This window comes from Staurois parvus, unplaced genomic scaffold (assembly GCF_062004578.1).
Source record: "Staurois parvus isolate SC_StPar_1 unplaced genomic scaffold, SC_StPar_1.0 ptg000124l, whole genome shotgun sequence".
Taxonomy (NCBI): Eukaryota; Metazoa; Chordata; class Amphibia; order Anura; family Ranidae; genus Staurois; species Staurois parvus.
Genome location: NW_028317920.1, coordinates 4,071,562 through 4,093,047, shown reverse-complemented (window position 1 = coordinate 4,093,047; position 21,486 = coordinate 4,071,562). Strand labels below are relative to the sequence as shown.

General features: G+C 43.5%; 1 protein-coding gene across 1 annotated transcript in view; it reads right to left on the bottom strand.

Moving 5' to 3' along the window:
* LOC149467092 (cytosolic 10-formyltetrahydrofolate dehydrogenase) overlaps positions 1–21,486 on the bottom strand; it is a 78,084-nt gene that overhangs the window by 15,802 nt on the left and 40,796 nt on the right. Inside the window, exons 13-20 of the mRNA XM_089672288.1 lie at positions 20,503–20,653; positions 19,076–19,146; positions 17,543–17,648; positions 16,871–16,958; positions 15,671–15,764; positions 13,260–13,359; positions 6,508–6,606; positions 3,840–4,005 (exon numbers count right to left, since the gene is read on the bottom strand). Coding sequence (XP_089528414.1) covers positions 3,840–4,005; positions 6,508–6,606; positions 13,260–13,359; positions 15,671–15,764; positions 16,871–16,958; positions 17,543–17,648; positions 19,076–19,146; positions 20,503–20,653 — 875 coding nt within the window. The remainder of the gene's footprint in view (positions 1–3,839; positions 4,006–6,507; positions 6,607–13,259; positions 13,360–15,670; positions 15,765–16,870; positions 16,959–17,542; positions 17,649–19,075; positions 19,147–20,502; positions 20,654–21,486) is intronic.

The following is a 21,486-nucleotide window of genomic DNA, read 5'->3' as shown; positions in this document are numbered from 1 at the left end:
CAATCCCTCCACTGGCTTCCACTCAGTGTCCTCCACCCCTCTCTGGCAATCCCTCCACTGGCCTCCACTCAGTGTCCTCCATCCCTCTCTGCCAATCCCTCAACTGGCTTCCACTTTCCCAACTAATAAAATTCAAAATACTAACAACTTACAAAGCAATCCACAATTCTGCCCCCAGCTACATCACCAACCAGGTCTTAAAATATCAACCAAACTGCTCTCTTCGATCCTCCCAAGACATTCTACTCTCTAGTTCCCGTGTCACCTCTTTCCATGCTCACCTCCAGGACGTCTCCTGAGCTTTTCCCATCCTATGGAACTCCCTACCCAAATCTGTCTGTCTCCTAATCTATCCACCTTTAGACAATCCCTGAAACCCCTTCTCTTTAAAGAAGCCTATCCTGCTTCTAACTAGTAAACTGCCTTTTATTTCCTCCATCAGCTCATCCCCTACAGCTATTACCTTTTATATCCCTCAACCCTTCCTCCTAGATTGTAAGCTCTAACGAGCAGTGCCCTCTGTTTACTCTTGTACCAAATTGTATTGTAACTGTAATGTCTGCCTTCATTTTGTAAATCGCTGCGCAAACTGTTGGCGCTATATAAATCCTGTATAATAATAATAATAAAAGCAGTCTGAAGTCTGGAACCATCACATAAATCAATGAGACACTGCCACCTATGGTGGGTTAGTGAACTACATGCATTAAGTTTTTTTTTTTTTTTACTCCTATTCAATATTATTATCTCTGTACTTTCTCCAGTTCCCCAATGTTCTTTTTGTGAATTGGTGCCCAAAAATGAACTGCATATTGCAAGCTAAACTCTTAAGGCACAATCCACAATACCTCATTCAAATTTAAAAACACACATAAAGTGCAGCTCAATAGTAATCACTGTCAATAACACTGTTCAACAGGTAAAAAGTTTTGGGCATAAAATTAGCTAATCTTACATAATTTTGGGGTGCTGAAAACGAAAATGACCCTAAAAAATGTTGATTGGCTCTAGTTTCCATGATATATTCACCCATCTAATGACGTAAGCCATTCAAAATTATGATGCAACTTCAGCTGCATATTGCGCAATTGATACTGGTGACCAATAGAAAATTGCATGTATACTGAGATGATGCAATATTAGCCTTTAATTGCATCACTTCACTGCATAAAAGCTGCAGTATCTGTAGCTGATTGTAGTTCGACAGCGTCTTTACATTTCGTTTTATGCTTATATAGGCTACTCAGTAATGCCTCGAACTTGTGTGAATAAAGCAGATAATTTCTGCTATATCTGCGGTGAAATAACTTTTATCTCACAAAAAAGGAGGATAACAGGAATGATTAAGAAAGCCTACAACTTGTATTTTGGCTGCAAGATAGGAGACCAGGACAAGAGCTGGGCACCACATATATGCTGCAATTCTTGTGGGACGGCACTGGAGCAATGGTTGAATGGAAAAAAGGCATCTATGCCTTTCGCTGTGCCAATGATTTGGAGAGAGCCAACAGATCATGTTAGTAATTGTTACTTTTGTATGGTGCCTCCAATTGTAAAAGTGCTAAATAAGAAGAAAAAATTATCTGTGCACTATCCAAATATTCCATCGGCAATACGTCCAGTTCCTCATGGAGAGGGGCTACCAATTCCTAAAGCACCAGAATCCTTCATGGTTGAGTCAAGTGAGGAAGAACCTGAAGCGTGTAGTCACGTGCAGTTGTAAGAGATAGCCCTTTCCTCGAATACAAGAGAAAAGCCAAGAGAAGCAAAACCGACACAAACTGAAGACAAAACTAGTGAGAATCCTAAGTATTAAAATGATTCAACTTAGCTTATGGCTATAATTTTTCTTGGTAATCCTATGCAATATATTATGCCATTTAGGCTTTGTTATGTAGTCAATATCACTTGCTTTATATTTGTGGAAAGACATCTATCTATATAATTATTGTGCATTATGTAGTCATTACGCCTATAGTAGAAAACTTTCCGTTTACAGAAAAACTAGAGCCAATTGACAAATTTCATTGTTATATTTGAACTCAGAATGTGAAATTCATTAAGAAATGGATCCTTTTGTTTCCAAAACTGGCAAAAAATAAAAATTTGTTGAACAGGGTAATCAGAAGACAAGGGGCGTGGCCCCTCCTCCCGTACGTGTTACGTCCTGAGCGAGACTTCGTTAGCAGGAACCCATGTCTCTGATGTCTCCCGCGGCTCTGTTTGGATCGGCTGCATGCCGCTGTATCAAGAACACACTTTTATGCACTGTGCCACTTTTGTGAGTGTAATTTTACTTTTATAGCTACAATACATTTTGATAGCAGAGAGCACTATGCGTTTTTTTACTTTTGTGATGACATATCCTTGTGAATACATCACAAGTTTGTGAGAAAGCAGGAGATTCCACATCCGGTTTGGTCCCCAAGGAGGAAAAGCGTGAGATGATTTTCCTGATTGCTCAGGGGTCATATCGGTAAGATGAGCGGCCATAGTTACCTTTGTTGGTGGGACAGAGCACCTCTACACTTGGATGTATGAATGTGACCATCAGTTTGAATCGCTGGACTATTCTATTGTCTTCTGATTATTAACAGTGATTTATGGAATCTCTGTCTGATTTAATTGTATTTTGATGTATTTGTCTACTATTGCGCTGCAATTTATGTGTTTTTTAACCAAGATTTATATGCCTGGGTTATCTCTGAGCCAGAATCTCAGTCCAGGAAGTGGATGGTGGCCCTGGATGATGCCTGAACAAAGATGGTTCTGTCCTTCTGGAGAGAAAAGCAGATGAAGGCCTTGTCAGGGGGCGTACTGTGATCTCTGTGAGAGTTCATTATTTCCTGGGAGTGTTACATTGACCAGGGGCGGACTGACAACTCATGGGGCCCTTGGGCAATAGGGGATCATGGGGCCCCTGTGTCCTTGCCCAAACTCAAAAAAGCCTATGAAAAAGGTACCGGGGAATCTCATGGGGCCCCCTACTGACCCCGGGCCCTCGGGCAGTGCCTGAGTTTCCAAATGGTCAGTCCGCCCCTGACATTGACACATTACTGAGCATACATTCAAATATAATTGATGCTGGGACCAGTGGTGTATTTAGGTTTCATACTGCCCTAGGCAACAAAATAATTGGCTCCCCCCCCTTCCTGGAGAGACCCTGACACCAACTAACATCCCTCTCCCCCACAAAGAGACCCTGACATTGACCAACAAGACCCCAGCCCCCACCCTCGCCCGAGAGAGCCTTCCACTACCACCACCCCCCATACACTGGCAACCCCACCCCAGCAAGAGAGAAGACCCTCACCTTCACAGCTCCGGACATCCCGGGAACAAGAGTCAGGCTCTGCATACACCATCAAGCAGCCTGCAGCCTCTTTTAGGTCCCACCTGGTCCCCATGCTGCGTGTGTCCCTTCTTCTATCCCTTATTTTGGAGGCGGCGCTGCCCCCCTGAAAAATGCCGCCCTAGCCAAATGCCTTGTTTGTCTTGTGGTAAATACGTCCCTGCATTGACCTCCTGATCTGAAATTTCAGCTGGTGTGCAGTGGATGTTGCAAAGTAATATTAGCCCTTTTGGGGGGGGGGGGGGCGGCGCTGCCCCTCTTAAAAATGCCACCCTGGGCAAATGCCTTGTGGTAAATATGCCTCTGTATTGACCTCCTGATCTGAAATTTCAGCTGGTGTGCAGTGGGTGATGCAAAGTAATATTAGACCTTTCGGGGGGGGGGGCTGCTGCCCCCCTGAAAAATGCCGCCATAGGCAAATGCCTTGTTTGCCTTGTGGCAAATACGCCCCTTGCTGGGACCGCTCTATTAGTTGGTATCAGCGTACCTGGTCTAGGAACTTGCTTCCCTCCATATACCAGTGTGGCTCCCTCTTTCATGCCAATTTCGCAATATTCGAGGAGTTTATCCAAATGGGCTTTGTGATTCTGAGGGCCGTGGTCTGTAGACCTGTCCAGAGGGTCCCCGATCTTCATCTTCTTCACCTCTTCAACCTGGAAAGAAAAAACATGGAATTGGGATCTGTTGATTTGATGTGCATATGTCAAATGCATGCATACAACACCCATGTACATGGGGCCTAAGGGCCTAGCCACACTTGTGTGTTCAGTTTCAGTGGATTAATACACTCACATTAACATGCATTGCATTGAGGCAGCATTGCATTTATATAGCGCCAACAGTGTGAGCAGTGTCTCAGTGATTTATGTGATGGGTCCAGACTTCAGACTGCTTTTATTATTACTATTGTTGTTATTATTATACAGGATTTATATATCACCAACAGTTTGTTCAGCGCTTTGCAAAATGAAGGTAGACAGTTACAATACAATTTGGTACAAGAGGAAGCAGAGGGACGGCTCGTTAGAGCTTACAATCTAGGAGGGAGGGTGGAGTGATACAAAAGGTAATAGCTGTGGGGGGGATGAGCTGATGGAGGAAATACATGGCGGTTTACTAGGTAGAAGCAGGATAGACTTCTTTAAAGAGAAGAGAACTCAGGGATAGTCTAAAGGTGGATAGATTAGGAGATAGTTGGACAGATTGGGGTAGGGAGTTCCATAGGATGGGAGAAGTTCGGGAGAAGTCTTGGAGGCAAGCGTGAAAGGAAGTGACAGGGGAACTAGAGAGCAGAAGGTCTTGGGAAGATCGAAGAGAGTGGTTTGGTTGATATTTTGAGACCAGGTTGGTTATGTAGCTGGGGGCAGAGTTGTGGATGGCTTTGTAAGTTGTTGTTAGTACTTTGAATTTTATTAGTTGGGTGAGTGGAAGCCAGTGGAGGGATTGGCAGAGAGGGGGGGGGCACTGATTGGAGGTCAGTAGAGGGATTGGCAGAGAGGGGTGGAGGACACTGATTGGAGGCCAGTGGAGGGATTGGCAGAGAGGGGGGGAGGACACTGATTGGAGGCCAGTGGAGGGATTGGCAGAGAGGGGTGGAGGACACTGAGTGGCAGCCAGTGGAGGGATTGGCAGAGAGGGGGGGAGGACACAGATTTGAGGTCAGTGGAGGGATTGGCAGAGAGGGGGGGAGGACACTGATTGGAAGCCAGTAGAGGGATTGGCAGAGAGGGGTGGAGGACACTGATTGGAGGCCAGTGGAGGGATTGGCAGAGAGGGGTGGAGGACACTGATTGGAAGCCAGTGGAGGGATTGGCAGAGAGGGGTGGAGGACACTGAGTGGAGGCCAGTGGAGGGATTGGCAGAGAGGGATGGAGGACACTGAGTGGAGGCCAGTGGAGGGATTGGCAGAGAGGGGCGGAGGACACTGAGTGGAGGCCAGTGGAGGAATTGGCAGAGAGGGGCGGAGGACACTAAGTGGAGGCCAGTGGAGGGATTGGCAGAGAGGGGTGGAGGACACTGATTGGAGGCCAGTGGAGGGATTGGCTGAGAGGGGTGGAGGACACTGATTGGAGGCCAGTGGAGGGATTGGCAGAGAGGGGTGGAGGACACTGACTGGAGGCCAGTGGAGGGATTGGCAGAGAGGAGTAGCAGACACTGAATGGTTAATAAGGTGGATGATCCTGGCAGCAGTATTCATGATGGACTGGAGGGGGGTGTGGCCTATGTAAAGGTAAGGCAATGAGGAGGGAGTTGCAGTAATCGAGACGAGAGATGACCAGGGAGTGAATTAGGAGCTTTGTGGTGTCATTAGTTAAAAAGGGGCGTATTCTGGAGATGTTGCGGAGGTTGAGGCGGTATGATTTGGACAGGGATTGGATGTGGGCCTGAAAGGATAGTTCAGAATCCAGGGTTACCCCTAGCACCCTGGCTACAACATAATCATACACATGAATGTGCTGTGGAGGTGTAGGAGTCCATAGGTCCAAAGAAATCCGTGGCAGTTTCTCAATGAGACTGAAGTAATCTTTACAATATATAAAGGAAACAGCAGAGGGCGGCAACTGTGTAGTATATAGGAAAAGACCTCAAAATCACAAGTGGCAACTCACAAAATGCATAAAGATAAGAGCATGGCATCCGCCCAGTGCGGTCAGCTGTTGACCTCAGTGTGTCTTCAGAAGCCAGGACGCAGATGCCGCTGTCAGGACCTGTGTAGGACACCAGAAACAAAACCGGGAATCCTTTAGCCACTGTGGAGTGCATGGACTGTGCAGGACCGGAAGTGATGTCACACCTGGGGGGGGGGCTACAGTTTGGGGTGCATGGCTGCATGTTTCGGAGCATAACTTCCTTTCTCAAGCCGGGCTTGAAGCTCGCGTTGTAGCTACGCTCCCCACGTGGCGGCCTCTCAGGTGTGACGTTACTTCCGGTCCTGTGCAGACCATGCACTCCAGGATTTCCAGGTTTGTTTCTGGTGTCCTACAGAGGTCCTGACAGCGGCATCTGCTTCCTGGCTCCTAGAGACACATGTAGTCATTTGTGCACACGGTTCAGTTTGCTTCTTCATGAATTTCTATCTGATGGTCACCAATGTCTGCATCTCCTTCCAATCCTGCACTCGCCCCTTCTGGGGGGTCATTATCATCGTCACTCACCGCTCTCCGCACAAACTCATCATGAATAGACGACTCTACGAACAGTCTTCCGGCTGCAATACAATTCTCCCCCTTGTTGAAGAAGACGGAACTCATTCCCTACAGGAGAAGAGAGATAAAAGATTTGTAAATTAGTCACTATCATTGCATTATATATATATCAAAATTGTGATAAATAAATTAAACCACAAATAACACTGCAAGGTATTAGGGTTGCGCTATTATTTGTGGTTTTATTTGTTTATTTATCACAATTTTGATATTAGTTGCAGTGGATTTATAATAGCAGCACCCATCATACTCTATATATCAACATTTATGCACATAGGCGCAATGATTTAATCTAAGTGGTGTTCTTGGAGTGATCTATTTTACACATCATTTAAAGGTTGAGTTATAAGGTTTATATATATAATTTTTTTCATTTAGAATATATTTATTTCTATATTTATATATGTATGTATGTATTTATGTATGTATTATATTTCTAAGTATGTATATATGTATAGTATATTTTTATATTTCTATGTATGTATGCATTATACAGTATATCTATCTGTACTATATATATATATATATATATATATATATATATATATATATATATATATGCATATATTTAACATTTTATATTTATTATATATTATTGTATGTATTTAAGTATGTATAGTATATTTTTATATTTATATGTATGTATGAATGTATTATATTTCTATCTATGTATGTATTGTATATTTTTAAATTTATATTTTCGTATTTATATGTATGAATGTTTACAGTATATCTATCTATGTCTGTGTATATATATATATATATATATATATATATACATACAGTGGGGATCGAAAGTTTGGGCACCCCAGCTAAAAATTTGTATTAAGCCAAGGAAAGATGGAAAAGTCACCAAAAGGCATCAAATTAAAGATTAGACATTCTTATAATATGTCATCAAAAGTTAGATTTTATTTCCATCATTTACACTTTCAAAATAACAGAAAACAAAAAAATGGCGTCTGCAAAAGTTTGGGCACCCTGCAGAATTTATAGCATGCACTGCCCCCTTTGCCAAGCTGAGACCTGCCAGTGTCATGGATTGTTCTCAATCATCGTCTGGGAAGACCAGGTGATGTCAATCTCAAAGGTTTTAAATGCCCAGACTCATCTGACCTTGCCCCAACAATCAGCACCATGGGTTCTTCTAAGCAGTTGTCTAGAAAACAGAAACTGAAAATAGTTGACGCTCACAAAGCTAGAGAAGACTATAAGAAGATAGCAAAGCGTTTTCAGATGTCAATATCCTCTGTTCGGAATGTAATTAAGAAATGGCAGTCATCAGGAACAGTGGAAGTTAAAGCAAGATCTGGAAGACCAAGAAAAATATCAGACAGAACAGCTCGCAGGATTGTGAGAAAAACAATTCAAAACCCACATTTGACTGCACGATCCCTCCAGAAAGATCTGGCAGACACTGGAGTTGTGGTACACTATTCCACTATAAAGAGATACTTGTACAAATATGGTCTTCATGGAAGAGTCATCAGAAGAAAACCTGTTCTACGTCCTCACCACAAAAATCATCGTTTGAACTTTGCAAATGAACATATAGACAAGCCTGATGCATTTTGGAAACAAGTTCTGTGGACCGATGAGGTTAAAATTGAACTTTTTGGCCGGAATGAGCAAAGGTACGTTTGGAGAAGAAGGGGCACAGAATTGAATGAAAAGAACCTCTGTCCAACTGTTAAGCATGGGGTTGGATCAATCGTGCTTTGGGGTTGTGTTGCAGCCAGTGGCACAGGGAACATCTCACGAGTAGAAGGAAAAATGGATTCAATAAAATTTCAGCAAATTTTGGATGGTAACTTGATGCCATCTGTGAAAAAGCTGAAGTTAAAGAGAGGATGGCTTCTACAAATGGATAATGATCCTAAACACACCTCGAAATCCACGGGGGATTACATCAAGAGGCGTAAACTGAAGGTTTTGCCATGGCCTTCACAATCTCCTGACCTCAACATAATTGAAAATCTATGGATAGACCTTAAAAGAGCAGTGCGTGACAGACAGCCCAGAAATCTCAAAGAACTGGAAGACTTTTGTAAGGAAGAATGGGCAAAGATACCTCAAACAAGAATTGAAAGACTCTTGGCTGGCTACAAAAAGCGTTTACAAGCTGTGATACTTGCCAAAGGGGGCAGTACAAGATATTAACTCTGCAGGGTGCCCAAACTTTTGCAGACGCCATTTTTTTGTTTTCTGTTATTTTGAAAGTGTAAATGATGGAAATAAAATCTAACTTTTGTTGACATATTATAAGAATGTCTAATCTGTAATTTGATGCCTTTTGGAGATTTTCCATCTTTCCTTGGCTTCTTTATGCACATTAATACAAATTTTTAGCTGGGGTGCCCAAACTTTCGATCCCCACTGTATATATATATATATATACCTCCTAGATTGTAAGCTCCCAGGATAAGGCCCTCCTATCCCTCTTGTATTGAACTGTATTGTTGCCGTATTGTCTCCCACTATAATGTAAAGTGCTGAGCAAACCGTTGGCGGTATATAAATCCTGAATAATAATATATATATATTTATTTATGCATATATTTAACATTTTATATTTATTATATATTATTGTATGTATTTAAGCATGTATAGTGTATTTTTATATTTATACTTTTGTATTTATATGTATGAATGTATACAGTATATCTATCTATATCTGTATATATATATATATATATATATATATATATACCTCCTAGATTGTAAGCTCCAAGGATCAGGCCCTCAAATCCCTCTTGTATCGAACTGTATTGCTATTTTTTGTCTCCCTCTATATTGTACAGTGCTGAGCAAACCGTTGGCGCTATATAAATCCTGTGTAATAATAAGATATATATTTATTTATGCATATATTTAACATTTTATATTTATTATATATTAATGTATGTATTTATTATGTATTATGTATGTATGTATGTGTCTGTATGTTTGTGTATTTACAGTATATATCAAAATATAAATAAATTGATGCAAATCTAAATCGAAATGTAAAACAAAATAAAATAAATAAATCTATACAAAAACAATAAGCCCTGGTTCACACTGGATCTGATTGGGATGGCAGTGCGACTTCGGGTGCAACTTCATAGACATCTGTGTGACTTCATCCACAGATGTCAATGCAAGTCACACCCAAAATTTGGAAAAGTAGTGCAGGAGCTACTTTTCTAAACAAAGTTGGAGTCGCACCGATTAGAACAGTTCTATTGCTGATCATTGCATGCGATTTATCATGTGATTTGAACGGTCAAATTGTATGACAATTCTGATCAGTGTGAACCAGGACTACCGTAAATGTACGTCTATGTGTAATGATGTAAATGGTTAGCTCTTCTGCCTGGCAGTACTCAGGTCGTTGATTCAAATCCCAAGCATGGCACCACCTGCCTGGAGTTTGCATGTTCTCCCTGTGCCTGCACAGGCCTTCTCTGGGTTCTCCGGTTTCCTCCCACACTCCAAAGACATGCTGGTAGGTGAATTGGATCCTGTGTAAATTGTCCCTAGTATGTGTATGTATGGATGTGAGTTAGGGACCTTAGATTGTACGCCCCTTGAGGGTTAGGGACTGATGTGAATGTACAATATATATGTAAAGTGCTGCGTAAATTGACGGCAAAAATAAATATATGAAAATCTAAAGAGATGAAATACACGCAAATCTAAATTAAATTAAAAAATAAATACAGTTAACACATTTAAATCTAAATATACATCTAAATAAATACAACACAATAAACTAAATGCCATAAATAAATGTACATCTAAATGTAAACATGTATATATAAAACATAGCAATGAATTATTTGCTCTTTTTTGGCTGTTCTACCAATATACCGATAAAAGCATTTTGTTATATCTATAAAAAAAAAAAATAGGAAATAAGATCCTGCCAGAAATCTTGTGAGCTAACAACTTCCTGTGTTCTCTGCATGTACTGATTGTTACCAGTTGCATTGCTCTCTCCCTCTCCTCTCTCTTTTCTCCCTCTCTCTCTCCGTCTCTCTCTCCCCCCATCTCTCTCTCTCTCCCCCCTCCTCGCTCTCTCTCTCCTGTCTCTCTGTCCTCTCACCCCTCCCTCTCTCTCTTTCTCTCTCTTCTCTCTCTCCTCTCACCCCCCTCTCTCCTCTCTCTCTCTTCTCTCTGTCTCCCTCTCTCTTTTTCTTCTCTCTCCTCTCTTTCTCTCTCTCCCCTCATCCCCTCTCTCTCCTCTCTTTCCTCTCTCTCCCCCTCTCTCTCTCCTCTCTCCTTTCACCCCCCCCTCTCTCTCCGCTCACCCCCCCCCTCTCCTCTCACCCCCCCTCTCTCTCTCTGTCTCCTCTCTCTCTCTTTCTCTTCTCTCTCCTCTCTCTTCCTCTCTCCCCTCTCTCTCTCTCCTCTCTTTCTCTCTCTCCTCTCACCCCCCTCCTCTCTTTCGCTTCTCTCTCTCTACTACAGAACACCTCCCCTTATGTTATGATGGAGAGAAGAGGGGAAGATGTTCTATAGTCCTGTTCTAGAGTGACAACGTTTCTCTATAGATATTGTACAATTGGTGAGGGTTGTCACCCAAGAACAGGTAGTGTGTTACTGGCAGGATTATTTGGTAAATATAAAGGAAAAAAATGAAAAAAGAAAACTAATGCAGCCTCCATATGTAAGGACTGGTAAGCTGCAATATATTGCATTATTGATCTTGGGTTTCTGCACTATAGCAGCTGCTGAGATCCGATATCAGCCACACAGGGAGTGCTTGGCTTTTATCTTGTACAAGGAGCAGTGAAGTACAACCACCGTGTCACTGTGCAGGAAGCAGAGCCTGCAGGGATAACGATCAAACATGGCTGCCGTGCTTATATATAGAACAATACACCACACACCTTACAATCCTTCTGTACAATTTCCTTTACAGTCATGGCCGAAATTGTTGGCACCCTTGATATTTCTCCAGGAAATCATGTATTTCTCACGAAACGTATTGCATTAACACATGTTTTGCTATACACATGTTTATTCCCTTTGTGTGTATTGGGACAAAACAAAAAAAGGGAGGAAAGAAAGCAAATTCGACATAATGTCACACAAACCTCCAAAAATGGGCTGGACAAAAGTATTGGCACCCTTTCACAACTGCGGATAAATAAGAATGTTACAAGCATGTGATGCTCCTGTAAACTCACCTGGGGCAAGTAACAGGTGTGGGCAATATAGAAATCACACCTGAAAGCAGATAAAAAGGAGAGACGTTCACTTAACCTTTGCATTGTGTGTCTGTCTGTGCCACACTAAGCATGGACAACAGAAAGAGGAGACGAGAACTGTCTGAGGACCTGAGAACCAAAATTGTGGCAAAATATCAACAATCTCAAGGTTACAAGTCCATCTCCAGAGAACTAGATTTGCCTTTGTCCACAGTGCGCAACATTATCAAGAAGTTTGCAACCCATGGCACTGTAGCTAATCTCCCTGGTCGTGGACGGATGAGGAAAATTGATGAAAGATTGCAACGCAGAATAGTCCGGATGGTGGATAAGCAGCCCCAAACATGTTCCAAAGACATTCAAGCTGTCCTGCAGGCTCAGGGAGCATCAGTGTCAGCGCGAACTATCCGTCGACATTTAAATGAAATGAAACGCTATGGCAGGAGACCCAGGAGGACCCCACTGCTGACACAGAGACATAAAAAAGCAAGACTACAGTTTGCCAAAATGTACTTGAGTAAGCCAAAAGCCTTCTGGGAAAACGTCTTGTGGACAGATGAGACCAAGATAGAGCTTTTCGGTAAAGCACATCATTCTACTGTTTACCGAAAACGGAATGAGGCCTACAAAGAACAAAACACAGTACCTACGGTAAAATATGGTGGAGGTTCAATGATGTTTTGGGGTTGTTTTGCTGCCTCTGGCACTGGGTGCCTTGACTGTGTGCAAGGCATCATGAAATCTGAGGATTACCAAAGGATTTTGGGTCGCACTGTAGGGCCCAGTGTCAGAAAGCTGGGTTTGCGTCCAAGATCCTGGGTCTTCCAGCAGGACAATGACCCCAAACATACGTCAAAAAGCACTCAGAAATGGATGGCAAAGAAGCGCTGGAGAGTTCTGAAGTGGCCAGCAATGAGCCCAGATCTAAATCCCATTGAACACCTGTGGAGAGATCTTAAAATTGCTGTTGGGAAAAGGTGTCCTTCCAATAAGAGAGACCTGGAGCTGTTTGCAAAGGAAGAGTGGTCCAAAATTCCGGGTGAGAGGTGTCAGAAGCTTATTGATGGTTATAGGAAGCGACTGATTTCAGTTATGTTTTCCAAAGGGTGTGCAACCAAATATTAAGTTAAGGGTGCCAATACTTTTGTCCAGCCCATTTTTGGGGTTTTGTGTGACATTATGTCATATTTGCTTTTCTGCCTCTGTTTTATATTTGTTCCAATACATACAAAGGGAATAAACATGTGTATAGCAAAACATGTGTTAATGCAATACCTTTTTTGTGTGAAATACTTGATTTTCAGGAAAAATATCAAGGGTGCCAACAATTTCGGCCATGACTGTACATCTAAAAACAACAATGTATTGCACAGGTCTGCCTGATTGGATACAAATTGATTGGACAGTTTAGGTAGGTCCTCTGATTACCTAGATTTGGTAAATCTAAGATTGATTGTACAGAGATTGGTCCAGATTGTAAAGTGTATGGCGAGAGTAAAGTCTCACCATTCGGACGGCCTTGTCCAAGTCGCAGTCTGTGAAGATGATAAGGGGGGACTTCCCACCCAGCTCCAGGGATACTTTCTTCACATTGCTCACCGCACAGCTGGAGGAGAAGACAAAATATACTGGTTGCATATAGACATTATGTTGTGTAATGCAGGCCATACACAAGTCAAATTTTGTAGGAATTTTCTTTAGAAAATCGCAAATTTTGTGTGTTTTTGTAATCCGATGGTGCCAACATTGATGTCGAAATTTGACCAACTAAGCCTTTTACTGCTTTCCCACCGCCTTATAGCAGAAGTACTGCTACAGTGTGGCAGGGCTGCGCAAAATCATGTATACATATACAGTACGTGAATTACATTTCCAGGTAGGGAGCATGCGTGCTGCCCTATCCGCGCCGCTATTGGCGGCTAGGGATGTCAATCACTGGGTGCCGGCCGGCACTTGGCGATCGTCGGGTAAAGCTGACAGGGGAGAGACCTGTGTGTAAACAACACAATTCTCTCTCCTGTAAGCAAGGTCATGCTGCTTTGTATCTCTCTGCACAGCAGCATGTCTCCCTAGTAAAACACACACAGCACACAGTAAACCCTTTGATCGCCCACATGTTATTGCAGACCATACACGAGTCGAATTTTGTACGAATTTTCTTTAGAAAATCGCAAATGTTGTGCATTTTTTTGTAATCCGATGGTGCCAGCATTGATTTCGAAATTCGACCAACTAAGCCTTTAACTGCTTTCCCGCCGCCTTATAGCAGAAGTACTGCTACAGGGCGGCAGGGCTGCGCAAAATCGCGTATACAGATACAGTACCTGAATTACATTTCCAGGTAGGCAGCGTGCGTGCTGCCCTATCCGCGCCGCTATTGGCGGCTATGGATGTCAATCACCGGGTCCTGGCTGGTGATTCCCGGGCGGCACTTGGCGATCGTCGGGTAAAGCTGACAGGGGAGAGACTCTGTGTAAACAACACAATTCTCTCTCCTGTTAGCAAGGACATGCTGCTTTGTATCTCTCTGCACAGCAGCATGTCTCCCTAGTAAACCACACACAACACACAGTTAACCCTTTGATTGTCACACATGTTAACCCTTCCTGCCCAGTGCCATTAGTACAGTGTCAGTGCTTTTTATGAGCACTGATCACTGTATTGGTGTCACTGGGGCTGTCACTGGCAGTTAGTCAGTCCCCCCCCCCCATTTGTGCAGTGTGTGCTCTGGTGCATGACTGCTTTCTGCATTTGGTGAGCCATTCATTGTTAATGGCACCCCAAACGCAATAGGCAGTCATGCACCAGAGCACACACTGCGAAAACAGGTGAGGCTCACTGCAAAATGAAGAATTAATGTCAAGTGTGATGCCCCTATTGGCACATTTGTTGCAGATGCTACCAAACATTGCATACCCATGCAGGATCCAATCTAAGTTAGGTACCAGGGGCGGACCGACAACTCATGGGGCCCCCGGGGCAATAGGGAATCATGGGGCCCCTATGTCCTTGCCCACACTCAAACAAAGTTAATAAAAAGTACCAGGGGCATTTCATGGGGCCCCCTTTTGACCCCGGGCCCTCAGGCAGTTTCCGAGAATTCGAATGGTCAGTCCGGCCCTGTTAGGTACCTTTTTCAACAACAACAAGAAAAGCGCCAATTGACTACAAGCAACCAGTCAGTATTCGATTGCAGTAAACAATAGTATAGTATACGAGGTGGTATCCAAAAGGTTCAAGACTAGTTTTGTAACACGACAACAGATGGCAGCACACACAGTCAAAGGGAGCACCAACCTTCATAAGTCAGTGTGCCAAACGACATCGTCCTGTGCAGGGGTGGACTGACAACTGATGGGGCCCTCGGGCAATAGGGGATCATGGGGCCCCTGTGTCCTTGCCCAAACTCAAAAAAGCCTATGAAAAAGGTACCAGGGGCATCTCATGGGGCCCCCTACTGACCCTGGGCCCTCGGACAGTGCCCAAGTTTCCAAATGGTCAGTCCGCCCCTGATCCTGTGTACATTGGGAGTTGTGCAACTGGTGCTTTTCGGACCACGTGCCTTACCATGTCTGCTATTTTATCATGGACAGCAAGCTAGAACAAAGAGCAAAATGTGAAATTTTGCATGAAACTGGGCAAATCTGCCACAGAGATGCTTGACGTGATTCAGTAAGTTTTACGGTGATGCCGCATGTCGTTCGAGGTGTTTTGAGCGGCACGCACACTTCAAGAGCGGAAGAACATCACTGGACAATGACGAGAGATCAGGAAGACCTTCAAAGAGCTCAACCCTCCAAAGATGAAGATCCAGCTTGTTTTCACAACGATCCAGTTTCACGCAGAATTTCACGTTTGCTTTTTGCTCCTGCCTCATATATTGTCTATACTATTACAGCCCCTCCCCCCTCACTTACCTTTTCATGATCTGCTTGCCTATAGGGGTGGAGCCAGTGAACCCCAATTTCCTGACATCGGGGTGGTCGGAAAGTCGCTGTCCAATCAGAGACCCTACAAAGAGCAGAAATATTTATTTAAATAATGACTACATAAATAAATGGACTGATGATTCCCTTGGCTGGTTTCCCAATAGTCCCTTTTTCAGGGTCGGTTCACACATGCGGCTGAGTCGTGGATTCACCACCCCCAACTGCCCACCTGAACACAGACATGCAGCCACTCATAGCTGTGCACATGCTGTGGCTGTGATGGCGTGCTCAATACCACCAAAAGAAAGCTCTATCTGTCTCAAAAAAATTATAAAAATTTCCTTTGGGTAAAGTGTTGCATGACTGCGCAATTGTCATTCAAGGTGCAACAGAGCTGAAAGCTGAAAATTGGCCTGGGTAGGAAGGGGATAAAAGTGCCCGGTAGACAAGTGGTAAAAAAAAAACTATCACTTTAAAAGCTGATCATTTTAATCACTCCTGTCAGTGGTAAATGGTTTGTCTCATCTATGTAAACTAATACATTCTGCTGGAGAGCTTGAACTTATGAAAAAAAGCAGACTTGCTGGCTTAATAAAAGATGAAAATAGAAATCCTAAAAAAGAAAATGAATGCAGCCATCACATCTAGGAATTGGTAAGCTGCGACATACAATAAATGTTTGCTTTTGGGTTTAATACCACTTTAAGGATCCTGCTCCTGCACCATTCCTGCTCCTGCACCATTCCTGCTCCTGTCCATTCCTGCTCCTGCACCATTCCTGCTCCTGTACCATTCCTGCTCCTATCCATTCCTGCTCCTGCACCATTCCTGCTCCTGTCCATTCCTGCTCCTGCACCATTCCTGCTCCTGTCCATTCCTGCTCCTGCACCATTCCTGCTCCTGTACCATTCCTGCTCCTGCACCATTCCTACTCCTGCACCATTCCTGCTCCTGTACCATTCCTGCTCCTGTACCATTCCTGCTCCTGCACCATTCCTACTCCTGCACCATTCCTGCTCCTGTACCATTCCTGCTCCTGTACCATTCCTGCTCCTGTCCATTCCTGCTCCTGCACCATTCCTGCTCCTGCACCATTCCTGCTCCTGTACCATTCCTGCTCCTGCACCATTCCTGCTCTCCCCCAAAGTAAGGATTGGGGTTTGTTGGTAAGTTATACAGAACACATACCGGCTCCTGGTAAGATATTCACAACTCCTTTGGGGAATCCGGCTTTTACTGTCAGCTCTGCGAACTTCAGCGCCGTTAGCGGGGTCACCTGCAGCAAATGAGGGGGAAAGGTCATGTGACCTGAATACAGCTAGCGATATGCAATGCTGGATACAAAATAACATATTTATTTCTTGCTGATAATATTAAAGCCCTGGTTCACAGCTGTGCGACTTCAGGTGCGACATTCTAAGGATTGGCACCTTTGGGGAGCGGGTACCCGAATTTGCCAGATACCCTCTCCCACTTCCGCCGAGATTGCCTAGGCGGACGTTGTTCTCCCCCCCCCCTCTCCCTGTAGTCTTCTGGGTCACGTGACAGGTCCCAGAAGACTAAGGGGCAAATCACAAAGCGCAGCGCTTCTCGCACATGTGCAGTGGGCACCCGGCTGTGAAGCCGCAAGCTGTCACAGCCGGGTGCCCACACTGAAGATGGCGGCGCCGGGGAGAGAAGACGGCCGGTGAAACCAGCCGTGGTGAGGACAGGTGAGTGTCTGTATTTTAAAAGTCAGCAGCTACAGTTTTTGTACCTGCTGACTTTAATTTTTTTTTTCAGGTGGAACTCCGCTTTAAGGATAAAGCACTAGGCGGGAGCGCCCTCTGTTCTGTTTTATGGTCACACAGGTAGTCTCACCTGGGCGGGCTTCAGGACCACTGTGTTCCCCGCGGCGAGGCAGGCGGCGGTCTTCCAGGCCAACATCATGAGTGGGTAGTTCCACGGGATGATGATTCCGCACACGCTGTCATTTCAGGGTACAGAATGGAATTAAAGTGAATTTATTATCATTTTTTGTATGATTTTCCATCGTTGTGCTGATAACACTGTTCAACAAATTTTTATTTTTTGCCAGTTTTGGAAACAAAAGGATCCATTTCTTAATGAATTTTACATTCTGAGTTCAAATATAACAATGAAATTTGTCAATTGGCTCTAGTTTTTCTGTAAACGGAAAGTTTTCTACTATAGGCGTAATGACTACATAATGCACAATAATTATATAGATAGATGTCTTTCCACAAATATAAAGCAAGTGATATTGACTACATAACAAAGCCTAAATGGCATAATATATTGCATAGGATTACCAAGAAAAATTATAGCCATAAGCTAAGTTGAATCATTTTAATACTTAGGATTCTCACTAGTTTTGTCTTCAGTTTGTGTCGGTTTTGCTTCTCTTGGCTTTTCTCTTGTATTCGAGGAAAGGGCTATCTCTTACAACTGCACGTGACTACACGCTTCAGGATCTTCCTCACTTGACTCAACCACGAAGGATTCTGGTGCTTTAGGAATTGGTAGCCCCTCTCCATGAGGAACTGGACGTATTGCCGATGGAATATTTGGATAGTGCACAGATAACTTTTTCTTCTTATTTAGCCCTTTTACAATTGGAGGCACCATACAAAAGTAACAATTACTAACATGATATGTTGGCTCTCTCCAAATCATTGGCACAGCGAAAGGCATAGATGCCTTTTTTCCATTCAACCATTGCTCCAGTGCCGTCCCACAAGAATTGCAGCATATATGTGGTGCCCAGCTCTTGTCCTGGTCTCCTATCTTGCAGCCAAAATACAAGTTGTAGGCTTTCTTAATCATTCCTGTTATCCTCCTTTTTTGTGAGATAAAAGTTATTTCACCGCAGATATAGCAGAAATTATCTGCTTTATTCACACAAGTTCGAGGCATTACTGAGTAGCCTATATAAGCATAAAACGAAATGTAAAGACGCTGTCGAACTACAATCAGCTACAGATACTGCAGCTTTTATGCAGTGAAGTGATGCAATTAAAGGCTAATATTGCATCATCTCAGTATACATGACATTTTCTATTGGTCACCAGTATCAATTGCGCAATATGCAGCTGAAGTTGCATCATAATTTTGAATGGCTTACGTCATTAGATGGGTGAATATATCATGGAAACTAGAGCCAATCAACATTTTTTAGGGTCATTTTCGTTTTCAGCACCCCAAAATTATGTAAGATTAGCTAATTTTATGCCCAAAACTTTTTACCTGTTGAACAGTGTAATCGTCACATCTTAGGGATTCAGCATTTTCATTATTACAAATAAATATTTTTTGTCTTTGTGTATCATTGCAGATCTCCCTGTGCAAATCATTCTACGCCAGCCGTGACGGCTACATGAATATTACACTCACCCGATTGGCTCTCTTCGGGTGAATGTCAGGTTCCGGTTTGGACGTGCTTGATTTATGGGAATGGTGGAGCCCTGAAAGACATACAAGTCATCACAACGTAACTACCTGCAGTTATATCTGACCTTCAGCCTTCCCCTCAGTCTTATTTATTTCAGGTACTTATATAGTGCCGTCCATTTACGCAGCACTTTACATATATATTGTACATTCACATCAGTCCCTAACCCTCAAGGGGCGTACAATCTAAGGTCCCTAACCCTCAAGGGGCGTACAATCTAAGGTCCCTAACCCTCAAGGGGCGTACAATCTAAGGTCCCTAACCCTCAAGGGGCGTACAATCTAAGGTCCCTAACCCTCAAGGGGCGTACAATCTAAGGTCCCTAACCCTCAAGGGGCGTACAATCTAAGGTCCCTAACCCTCAAGGGGTGTACAATCTAAGGTCCCTAACTCACATTCATACATACACATACTAGGGGCAATTTAGACAGGAGCCAATTCACCTGCCAGCATGTCTTTGGAGTGTGGGAGGAAACCGGAGTACCCGGAGGAAACCCACGCAGGCACAGGGAGAACATGCAAACTCCAGGCAGGTTGAGCTGTGCTTGGGATTCGAACCAACAATCCAGTTCCGGATCCTCTCCTGGACTGCAATGGCTTACTCTGATGTCACCGCACACTATGCGCTTCTCACAATGTGCATTAGAAGCTGCAGCAAGTCAGATAGAGCTCCACCTCATTTCTTGGCTGGAGGACGTCCAGCATCATCAGGAGCATTCCTCCTCAGACTGACTGTCCCTGGCCCGCCCCAATCTTTCATTGGGTTTCAGTTCTTTCAATCATGGCCACCTACGACAGGGCCATCCACGAAGCAGATTTTGTACAGTGTATAACCAGCATTTTTTTCAGAAAAAGTGACAGTTGTTTTCCAAAGGTCCAATAAAATGTGATGATTACAGTCACATGGTTGAAAATAAAGATACCTATTCTTGTGTAAAGCTTTGTGAATTGCACCTATAATATCATAAAATACATTTTGTCAGTAACTGTCAGCTGTGCACACATTTGCAAGCCATGGTAAGCTAGGGAAGCAAAATGGGGTAAGGATTCTACTGCCCCCTCTGAGCCCACCTAACCCCCCCCCCCCCCCCCCTCGTTCCCCATTGTCCTGGCCTCAGGGCTCTTAAAGGGAAAAGACATGGGGAACCGTGCATACATTACAAGGATGTACTGCCGATTTTTGATCATTTATTTTGCTCTGACATACACTTAAAATATTATTCCTGCCCCCCTGGTGGTAAAATCTGGTGTCACAAGCAGACCATAAAATAAAATAGTCTCGATTTACAAAGTCCTTTTTTTTCCCAACGGTGACAGTTCTTTCCAGCTAAATGTAATGAGATTTGAGAAAAAAAAATCAACAACTCACCTGAATTTTATCGCACCAGCCAGCAAAGTAGCGGAAAGTTTGGATGGACATCCCAACATGGGTCTTCAGAGCTAATGTGTACACTGCGCCCGAGTCTATGGATTCAATAGTGGCCAGCTCTTCCTGGTGTTCCTCCATGAGGTCAGCCAGCCTGGAGAGTGACACAGAGATCATCATTAAAACAAACTTTTACCAAAGAATAAGTGCAAATTTACTATTACCAACTAGAAGTCCTAAAGGTCTATGGGCCAGCAGGAAGAAAGGGGGCCTAGACATCAGGAACTGCACAGGTTGGAGGTACTAACCAGAATGGGTAGCAAATTGTACATTTTAGTCAGGTGATGCAAGGTTTTACCATTATAGATTCAAAATTCCCTTTAAAGTGGTTGTAAACCTCAAAAATGAAAAAAGAACAAAGCTTATCCCTCTATAGTGTGTACGTGTCTCAGTCCAGAGCACTAAGTGTCATTTCTGTCTGCTGCTTCATTCCTCTGCTATCAGCCATGAAAAATTTCATGATAAACAGTGATTTTGTAAGCAAAAATTCATCCACTTAGGGTTTACATAAATGTGGGGTTAGCATTTAAAGTGGTTGTAAACCTCAGACATGAAATATGAACAAAGCATTTTCTTCTACAGTGTGTACTTGTCTCAATCCAGAGCACTAAGTGTCCTTTCCGTCTGCTGCCTCTTTCCTGTTATCAGCATGAGTCACTTCTGACAAGTTTTTCTGACACCAAGAAAAAAATGGTGACAGGGGAGGGACCTTCAGCAGATTGACAGCCTCAGTTCTGTTCCTGTGTGCTGTGTGGAGGGGGGGGGGTGTCCCTTCCCTCCAATCAGCTGTCAGAATTCTCCTCACTGAGCTCTGCAGTGTGTAATTACAGCTCTCAGCCCCCTGCTTTCTAAACTCTCAGACAAGCTGTATAAATTATGCACTTTGAATGGATGTAGAGAAGAGAATACTTCAGATAAACAGGTACA